Genomic DNA, 10,761 nt, shown 5'->3' with positions numbered 1-10,761 from the left:
TTGGAAACGTGTGCAGCTTGTGCAAATTCTTAGGAAGGCTTTGTAGTTCTTTGCAACTTCGAAGGGAAAGTACATTGAGCTGCGGAAGGGAACCAATCTCGTGCTGTATGGTGCTTATACTCAGTACCAATTCTTTGAAATTATCAGATCAGGGAGATTCGGGATTGCGTCTGCTGAAGGAGAAGTCACCTGCACACTGACCAAATGAACGGGAAGTTTAGGGAGACTCTGTAGCTTTGAGCATCCACTTAAACGAAGAGTCTGAAGATGAAGAAGCTGACTAATGGTGTCTGGAATGCTATTAATATTTGTACCATCCAATGTCAAGGCCTTTAAAGAACACATTCGCTCGAGCTCAGCAGGGATATCTCCTTTTATATCATCACACTCTGAAGCATTTACCACTTTGAGCTTCCCTAACTTCCCAAGGGCTGTTAGAAAACGAGACATACGAGTCGAATTGATGTTGAGGACCTCCATGTTGTACAGATTACCAATAGAATCGGGCAGAATTGCCACTCGTGTGTGATAAGTTCAACAGAACTAATGAACTTAGCTGCCCAATTGAGTTCGGAAGTGCTTTTAACCAGTGGCAATCATTGACTGGCAACATTTGCAGATTCTCTAAAGATCAGATGGAATCTGGAGTTCCGGCAATGATAAGTTCCGTCAATTTTTCATAGAGACCATAAGCAAGACCTTGATAGAGCTCCAACCGATCGATCAAGTCCTCCCTCACTTTGCTTCTGGATAAATCTATTATCTTTAAACTTTTCCGGTGGCAAACCGTTCGGCGTGTTAATAAAAGATGAATTTTTCCAACTTAGCCATCTCGATTCAATCTTTTAATTACGATTGGAAAAGTTTCACCTCTTAATGGATCGATCCGCCTTGAAAGCGGATTGGATAGGACCCTTATTCAGATATATTTTGTATTAAAAAAAAGAAATAATTTCAATTCGTTAAGAAGGTGGGACCTTTAATTTTTTCTGTTCTTGTATAAAGTATCTCCCATTTCTGCGGGACAGTGAGAGTACCTTATTAAATTATCTACTAATGGTCGGCGGGGGATTTCTTAATTATTTCTCAAACTCTCTCAAATAATCATTAATAAAAAACAGCGGGGCGGAAAGAATCATCATCCAAAGGGGAGCCAAAAGGCAGCATCTGATGATTCCACATGTTCACACAGTAGCAGGGGCTAACACTTGGAATTTATATTGTGGCGTGCCTACTTTGAATAATATTACTAACTAATTGTGATTATGATTATGAAAAACGTGAGCTCATTGACGAAGACTAGACTAATTAATTCTTTCTAGCTACTTTGACTAACTTTTTAGATTACATAATATCGTTATGGTATTAAAGTATCATATATATACTGTCAGAGCACAGACTTGAAAGGTAAAGTAGGCGTATGTAATCTATTTAATTAATTTCACATGATGAACCTTCAAAATTATTCAAGTCCATGCCAATAAATCTCATATTACTGATAGTAATTAGCTAGGGATCAAATAAAATCTCAAGTTACCGCAAGGCAAATGTTTGTCTATGCCGATACCTCTCAAAACTATCGATACAGCCCATTCGGGGCACATCTGTGCCAATACTGTTCAATTGCATTTGCAATAAAACTCGTGGTTGTTGCTGTGTAAACTACGTTTCTATAGCGAACCATTCACCATTTGGATCATCCCGATAAAATATATATATATATATATATATTATGTTTTGTAATTTATTATTATTGTAAGATTTTGAGATGACCATTGCCGTATAATATGAAAGGTTATATGGCGTGATTTAGTTATTTAACGCTACAATAATGCCCCTCACGCGTGGGTTGAATTACTTTTGAAGGCACATTGCGTGAAATTTATTCAATGGGAGCAAAAGCGTGCCCAACTGATCAAATACGAACTCTAAATATGCCAGGGGAAATTTTCACTAGGCATATTGCGTCCGTGTGGGTTTCCACAACATTAGGCTGAGTTCAAGTGCAGCCAAAATGCTCAGCCGCATGTCAAATCCTCCCTTGCTTGAGCATGGAAGAGGATGCTCGGCCCGTATTCCTGTGAAACTCGAGAAAGCGGAGTAAGAAATCTATCTTGGAATCTATTGTTGAGAACGGATGTTACTTTGAAACTGCGGGGCAATAACCACACATTGACACAGTATGCGCGTGTTGAATTCCACACCAGCCACTAATGTCAAATTCCTGAAATTATATATGGTTTAATTCAACCATCTATCATATCGAGTGCTTCATACGAAGCAGCTATAAATAAGTGCCGTTTAACCGGTGAATAGTAGTTCTGCCACAGCACCAGAGAAAGAGCTATCTGTCAACTGTTCCGAGCAGCAATACCGGACATGTCAGACATAATAGACGGTAGGATCGGCCCCGTTTTACCCGAATACCGTTCCATACAAGCTGCAGGTCTCTATGAAGCAGCCATCAGGGGGTCGGTTCCTACGCTAGATGCATTGCTCAAACGGCATGGGAGAGTAATTCTCCACCGAGTTTCACTCACACCGTTTGCCGAAACTCCCTTGCATTTGGCGGCTCTCATGGGCCACCTCGAATTCTCGCAGCGGCTCCTTGCACTCAGACCCGAGCTTGCCTCCGAGCAGGACTCAGAAAAGTGCACGCCACTCCACTTGGCAGCAGCGAATGGCCACAACCCGGTCGTCAAGGAGCTGCTGGAAGCATCAGAGGGAAAGGCCTGTCTACTCCAGGACCAAGAGGGAAGAGTCCCACTCCACCTGGCCGCCATGAGAGGGTGGGTCTCCGTGGTACGGGAACTCCTGAACTCAACGCACGCGCAGGAATCTGTGAAGAAGAAGGTCGACGATGGCGATAGCGTTCTGCACCTGTGCGTGAAGTACAACCATTTGGATGTGTTGAAAGTTATTCTGGGTTCGATCAGTGGAATCGATGGAGAGGTCCTGAAGATGACGGATTCTCGTGGCAACACTGCTTTGCATCTAGCTGTGATGCTAAAGCAGAGGGAGGTATCGTACATAGATCTCTTGTTTTTTTATTTTTTTTCCCTGAGACTACAAAATATTCTTAGTCTATTGATTTTGTTACATATGTGATCCATTTTAATTATCTATGTATATAATTATCTCCGTCTTTGTGGAGCAATCTCGCCCTTTGGGTCAGCTATATTTTGAAAAAGATGAATAAATTAGTCGTACTACTTGAAAATTATAGTAGGTTTCATCTCATTATTCAAGAATCCAATATTTAATATATATGTATACATATGAATTATATATATGTGTGTGTGTGAATTATCAATTTATTAGATAATTTTTTTGGTGGAGAAACGGGGTCAGTTTGCTAGATATGACATTCAACCTATAGGCACTTAAAAAGATTTTTGTCATTTTTTAAAAGTATTTCTTAAAAAACGACATCTTTTTTTTTTTTTTTGTGAACTTTGATATCCAGAAATTAAATCAGTACATTGGCCAAGTTAACGGCAAGTCATCCATCTGTAATCCAGCAGAGAAAAAAAAAAAGTCATCCGCCTGTAATGGTCCATTGACGATAGTAGACGATTGATAGATAATATGCAATACTAAGGACCAATTTGATCACCGATTCATCTTTGGAGTACCTATTTGTTGGCAAAAATCTTTCAAATACTTATTTGTTGGCCGAGATGTCTTGTTAATACCTATTTGATCAGTGATGCATCTTTCGCGTACTTATTTATTGACAAAAATCTTTCAAATATCTATTTATTGGCTATAAAAGATCTTTTGAATATGCATTTGGTGGCAAACATTTTTCAAGAACCTATTTCTATCTGCTGGTTATGATATTTTTCGAGTGATAACTGATAGATTACTTTAGACTAGGGAAGCATTGAAACTACCTAATATACTGAGTTATCAAACATACCAGTGAATGTAATAACATACATATTTCACCTCACACCCCCCCCCTCCCCCCCCCCCTCACCCCCCCCCCCCCCCCCCCCCCCCCCCCCCCCCCCCCCCCCCCCCCCCCCCCCCCCCAACCCAACAACCAAAAAAAAAATGTCGGCGTCTATGTATAAAAAATAAAAATAAATAGTCAAAATAACTTACTGTAATTTGTCATGTAAAATGATGTATTTTTTTATTGTGCAATTCTAAAAAGTTAGGCCTTGAGGAAGTAGACTTGGGCATAGCACTAAGTCACTGACTCAAAACTATGAAGTCATGGAAGCAAATTTTATTTAACTTTCATTTTTCTTATATTACCTCAAGTAAGAGCAATGATTTAGTAGCTTTGAGAAATATATACCCGTCGAAATGAACATTTTCTAAACAAAATCTCGAATTAAGAGACTGTCCGAATTTAAATTATAAAAATATTATACATATTTTTCTATTTTAATTAATTAATTAATTTATGTTATAATAAATTAAGTATATGATGAGAGTTTCACTTACAAGTTGATGGAACTATAACAAGGATTCGGTACAAGAAATTGTAATATTTGTTTAGGTGAATTTTTTTTTTGTGAATACAAATTGTAATATTTAGAAGCGTCCTGCCTAGCTAGTACTATATATACAATGTCAATTATAGTAATTGACTGTGTCGATGGGATAGCCTATGGTGCAGTCAATTTTTGGAACCATTGGGTGATAATAATTAATAATTAATTCCTAACAAGTGATTAATACGATTATTGCACCATAGAATTAATTTCCTGGTTCGGTGGCATGCATGCAGACAGTTAGATTCTTGCTTGAGTTACCAAGAGTGAGGACAGAAGTAATTAACATCACGAACGGGATGGATTTCACAGTACTGGATATACTAAACCACTCTCCAAGAGACTTCAGAAACCTGGAGATTGGAGAAATCCTAGCTGCAGCCAGAGCAAAAGCTGGAGCTGCGGTTGAGACTGATGTGCTTCGACCACGTCTAACCCGTGGTGCCGTGAAGAGTGATGTAGATGGAGCAGTAGAAGTACCTGCGGAGGCACAAGCCCAAGTCCCAAAGGCATGGAAGACACGGGTGTGGCACTTTGTGAAGCAGATCATGGACTACCGAGGGGACTGGATGAATGACACAAGGGGGTCCCTAATGATGGTGGCCAGCATCATCGCAACCATCACCTTCCAAGCAGCTATTGCACCCCCGGGCGGTGTGTGGCAGAACGACACCATAGAGGCCTCGAGAGGTCCCTGTGGCAAGGAAAACATAGTGTGTGTTGCCGGGAATGCGGTGCTTGCTTACTACTACCCTGACAAGTACTATATCTTCATGAGGTGGAACATGATCTCGTTCATTGGGTCACTCATGGTCCTGTTCCTGCTCATTAGCGGGTTCCCGCTGAGCAACAAATTCTGCCTATGGCTCTTGTCACTAGCCATGTGTGCAACAGTCACCTCCCTTGGCTACACCTTCTTCAAAGCCATGTGGCTGGTGGTTCCAGATCACTTGATACCCCAATATGACGGGCTCAAGTATGATGTATACTGCGTGTGGGCAGTGATGACAGGTATCGTCGGGCTCTTCCTTTTCATCCGCATGTGTTACTGGTTGAGACGCTTCAAGTACAAAGCTGCCTGGAGGAGGTTACTCAGACTTGGTCCCAGCACATCAAAACTCGTAGTAGATTCTTGCGCACACTGGAAAACTCATCCAGCCGATACCAGTAGCCGGTGCTAGCCTGCCAGAACTCATTATGTTAAGAGTGGAGTTTCTACCGTAGGAATATATATAATGTTGGAGATGTCTCAGGAGCTGATTGGTCGAAGTCTAACTGTTTGTCTATCCTTTAGGCAGTTCATTGTTTCATCGTTAGCAACAAAGTAGCTTAGCAGAGTTTCCTTTGGTTGTGTTTTAGTCGCGTAGTTTTTGCTTTGTTTGTTGGGTCTTAAAAGACAGATGTATGCAGTTCTCATTTTATGTGCGCAGTTAATGAAGTATTTCATTCCCTCATTTTCTCTGTGTGTTACTTTCTCTCTCGTTCTCTGACTTTGTTACTGAGTCGTACTCAGTGGCTCAGTTGTGAGTTTAACATATAACCTAGCTAGCTTGGCAAGAATTTAAACGCATATAGGCAAGAAATATGCAATTTGTGCATCACCGTACTATATAAGATTGTAGTAAATATATCGCTAAATTATCACAAAAGTCCTAAAAGGATGCAAATTGTTTTAACTTATATCCTAAACGTTTGCTAAATGTGACACTTAGAGTGAGTTTGGGAGTACGGTGAGGCTCCCAAACTTGCGTTTTCAACCTCAATTTTTAATAGTATGTTTGATTTTGGAGTTGAGTTGAGTTGAGTTTTGATTTTAATTGGTTTATAATGATTGTGATGTTGAATTATGAGAAAAAGTGTGAAAAAGTAATGAATAATTGAAAAAAAGTAATGATAGTATTGTTGAATTGTGAAAAAAGTAATGAATAGTTGAGAGAATTTCTTATTAAAAATTGAAGTGAATGGTTAAAAGAATTGAAGAAAAATAAAAAGTAATAATTGTGTTGTTAACTTTTATTATGTAGTGAGTATAGTTAAAGTTAGAGTTAAATAATCAACGTTTGGTGTGTCTTTCCTCCACCGGCGATTGACTCATTTTTGCGGCGGAAATGCAATTTTGGAGAAGCAGTCGAGCACCTGCTTCTCCTCATATCTGCTCCTACACCCGCAGCTTACTGCGTTTGGTTTCAAAATAGGATTTTAAAATCAGATTTTGATTTTGAAAAAAAAGTGGCATAAATCGAAGCCCACCCTTTGACTTTACAAGAGTTATTTTATTTTGTTATGGAAAAAAAGTTGTATAAATGAAATTCGCTCTTTGACTTTGTATGAGCTATTTTGTTTTGTTGTTGGTAGAATTAGGTTAAAGTTGTGATTTTAAAATCACATTTGCAAACCAAACAAGCTTATTTCTTGTAAGTTCCAAAATACTCCATTCCTTTTCTGCATAATTTCATGTTGTCCTCACCTTTCCATCTCATCTATATATATATATATATAGATATAGATAGATAGATAGATAGATATTATATACGCATATCATTTAAACAAAGGAGGCCCACATTATTTTTTTGGATTGTTCTAATAGAACTATGGTCTAATCTGTCTCATTTATTACATCAATAAAAATTTTATTTGTTAATGAAATAAATTTTATTCTTCTATTGATGTACATATCAGTGATTTTAACTTTTGAGCAATTATTTCAGCTGATTTGAAAAATAGCATTTCAAACATCTTAACAAATTATAAAATAAGCAATTATTTTTTAGTACTTTTTCATCAGTAACAACACTCCCAAACCAAGTCTTAAAGTTCATTCTCTAACTGACCTAAGGGTTTATTGATATGTTTTTTTTTGTACGTGGCATATAAAAATAAATAAAAACAATAAAATAATAATTTTTCTAAAAAAGAAAACTTAGCCCTTGTTCAGTCAATCGGCAGTGTCCGGTCGACCTATGACCTCACTGGGAGAGAGGGGTGGCCAAGAGGGGTTGCCAAGAGGCCCCCAACCTCGATTTGGTCTCCCCTCTCTCCAACCCTGTTTTCGAGTGGTGGGGCTGAAGAAAAATAAAATACAAGGAGAGGAAAAGAGAGAGGAGACATTGAAACGTGGTGGTCATAGGCCTAAATCACGGGACTTCTTGTTCTCAATAATTCGACTCACCGAATACATAGAATGACTAGCGAATTTATAAGCTCAAGAAGAAACCAAACTAGGAAACATGTAATATTGTGATATCATAATGAAAATCTAAATTAGATATTTAAAAATCCTAAGATATCAATCGACCTAATTCATTGATATGGTCTTATTTCAAATATACTATTGATTTATAGTAGCCACGTCATTTATTTATATTAAGGAAATTATTATATTCTTTTAAAAGAAGGAAATATTCTCGTATACATAATAATAGAGAATATATAGATTATGTAATAATAGAGTATATAAATCATATGTATATAGCTCAACAAAATATGTACGAGGAAAGAAAATATGCAATAGAATATATATATATATATTGTATATACATCAGCCGATATATAGATTATTTACAATGAAATATAGTATAATAAGAGTATTACAATAATTTACAGTATAAATTATAGTCTATATAAATTATTGCGATATTTTAAGTATTATATTTCCTTTTATTAAATTCAGACATTTTTCTTTAGTTAACTATAAATGTACATTTTACACTATTCGAGTTCTTCGACAAGTAACAAATGGTAGTTTCTCGAATGAACGTCATTTCTCCTCTCTCTTTTTTCTCTCCTCTCTTTTTTTTAATGACTTGTCACATTCATATTTTATTCTCTATGACTGAAGCTCCCAAAGTCCCAATCCAGATTCAAGTGATAAGGGATTTGATGGACTCTGTAGATTTAATAAACAATAAGTTCTCGAATGAAATTCGTTTTTCTTCTTTTTTTAATGAATTGTCACATGCAGATTTCTCCACTATATTTGACAAGAATAAAAGGTAGTTTCTCAAATGAAAATTGTTTATCTTTTCTTTCATGATTTTTTACATGCAAAATTTTCCCATTATATTTGAAACTCCCCAAGTTGCGCCCATATTCAAGTGGTAACAAATTCAATCGACCCTATAGATGGTACCCTATAATGAGATGACGTCTTACCTACATAAGAACAATTTATACAAGAGATGATTCAATTATATATATATATATATATATATATATCTTACAAGTTTTGGCCAACAGCTTATATTTTCATTAGGTTTTTGTTACGATATTCAATTACTATATTACAGTGAGAAAACATAGTATGAACAATTAGATATTAATTATTTTTTATTATTTTGCCTAAAATAACTATTTTCCAAATTTTTGGATTTTTATTTATTTAAAATAAAAATTATTTATTTTAATATTTAACTCACAAATAATTTTCTCACAATAATGACATTCTACATAAATTTGATATTTTGAATTGATAATTATTTTATCTTATTGGATATTGTATAGTTTCGAAAAATTTTATTTTGAGCTAGACATCATATCTAAGAAATCGAGACTTGATACAAATGAAGTTAAAAAGATATACAATTCTGACTATGCACTATGCATTGAATATTAAAAAGAAATAGATATTATTTCTTATGATTTTACTTTTTATAATCTATAATAATTATATATATATATACATATCCAATTGCAAGTTATAAAATATTATGAATACGTCTTACTTTCCTAAGCTAATTTCTTAAATTCTGTTTTTTTTTTCAATTCAAATATATATATATACTTTTCAATTATTTTTACTTTTCTAGAATAATATTTTTGATAATGAGATTCTGACCTAAACCATACAGGGTCGTAAAGGGGCAATTAGTCTATATTAAACTTATTTGATGTCACTTTGGTATTATAAAAAAAAGTTTCCCAATACAAACTAAATTGTGACAATATAATATGATTATTATCAATATAATATTATAACAAAATCATATTAATTGAGAAAATTAAAAACATTTCCTGCGCAATGCGCGGATCATCTAGTTCTCATGTTTTAAAATTAGCACATTAACAGGCGACAAATTGTGCCGCTTTCATGTACATAACATAGGGGTTGCGTGCATGCATTTCCCCTACAATGGTCGGCCTCTTTCAAATGAATATTTCAATATGCATATATTTCAACTGGTCTTTGATTGGAAAGGGAATGTTTAAGAAATATGTCGACCGCCGGCCAATATTAACTGGATCACTCTGTGATTCAGATTTACCACAGTGTTATAGTCTATCCAGCACAAAGTGAGAACCCTTTACAATGATCCAATGTGGACAGTACTAACGGGGCAAACTGATATTTGTTGGTGAATATCCATTTGAGACATGAAATCATGTAATCTGCCCATGCCTCCCTCTTCCACTTTGAACATTGATTGTCGGAGAGCACGCTCGGGTCAGGGAAGTCTTCTTCCAGGCCCATCCTACCTAGCTAACTGTTTCTCTGGGCCGGTCTAACAGGTCATTTATACCTAAGCTGGGTATATAAATGCATCCATGACTATGGAAGGCACGGGTGTGGCACTTTGTGAAGCAAATCATGGACTACAGGGGGGACTGGATGAATGACACAAGGGGGTCCCTGATGATGGTGGCCATTATCATCGCAACCATCACCTTTGCTGCCCCGGGCGGTGTGTGGCAGAATGACACCATAGAGGCCTTGAACGGTCCAGGCAGCAATGACGGCATAGTGTGTGTTGCCGGCAATGCGGTGCTTGCTTACTACGTTCTTGAGGTGGAGCATGATCTCGTTCATTGGGTCACTCATGGTCCTGTTCCTGCTCATTAGCGGGTTCCCGCACAACAACATGTAGTGCCTATGGCTCGTCACTGGTCATATGTGGGGAAAAAAAATGAAAATTAAAGTGGTGGCAGATCCAAATTTTGGGAATCATATCCAAATCTTTTTTGAGAATTAATGCTCGATGAAAGCGAAGGCTAATTTATTAATGAATGCATATCCAAACTAGGCAGACGCATAACCAAGCAGTTTGGTGGTGTTATTCTTAAATAAGGTATCAGGTTCGAATCTTATAAATAGAGAATACCGATGCTGTGAGAGTTTTACCCCTTAGTGGGCCGCTCCAGCTCAACTGAATTAGTCAGAGCCTATTGGATTTCTAAATGTCGAGGTGTACACATAAAAAGTAGGCATATGCACACGACATCAAGTCAACTTCGACGCTTAAATAATCAACTCCGAGTT

The 10,761-nt window shown here is 36.8% G+C and overlaps 1 protein-coding gene across 1 annotated transcript; it reads left to right on the top strand.

The window, feature by feature from the left end:
* Window positions 1-2,123: 2,123 nt before the first annotated feature.
* On the top strand, window positions 2,124-5,947 carry LOC116195288 (ankyrin repeat-containing protein BDA1-like). Its single transcript, XM_031524364.1, has 2 exons — window positions 2,124-3,021; window positions 4,745-5,947. Exons 1-2 carry the CDS (start codon window positions 2,380-2,382, stop codon window positions 5,687-5,689), a joined length of 1,587 nt encoding a protein of 528 aa, XP_031380224.1. The 5' UTR covers window positions 2,124-2,379; the 3' UTR covers window positions 5,690-5,947.
* The last annotated feature ends 4,814 nt before the right edge of the window (window positions 5,948-10,761 follow it).

The sequence above is a fragment of the Punica granatum genome, chromosome 2 (assembly GCF_007655135.1).
Source record: "Punica granatum isolate Tunisia-2019 chromosome 2, ASM765513v2, whole genome shotgun sequence".
Classification (NCBI taxonomy): Eukaryota; Viridiplantae; Streptophyta; class Magnoliopsida; order Myrtales; family Lythraceae; genus Punica; species Punica granatum.
The sequence above is the reverse complement of the archived record's forward strand: the minus strand, read 5'-3'. Positions and strand labels throughout refer to the sequence as shown.

Coding starts and splice junctions, on each gene's coding strand:
- LOC116195288 (XM_031524364.1), top strand. CDS start 2,380: ATGTCAGACATAATAGACGGTAGGATCGGCCCCGTTTTACCCGAATAC. Junction 3,022..4,744: donor TGATGCTAAAGCAGAGGGAG/GTATCGTACATA, acceptor GCATGCATGCAG/ACAGTTAGATTCTTGCTTGA.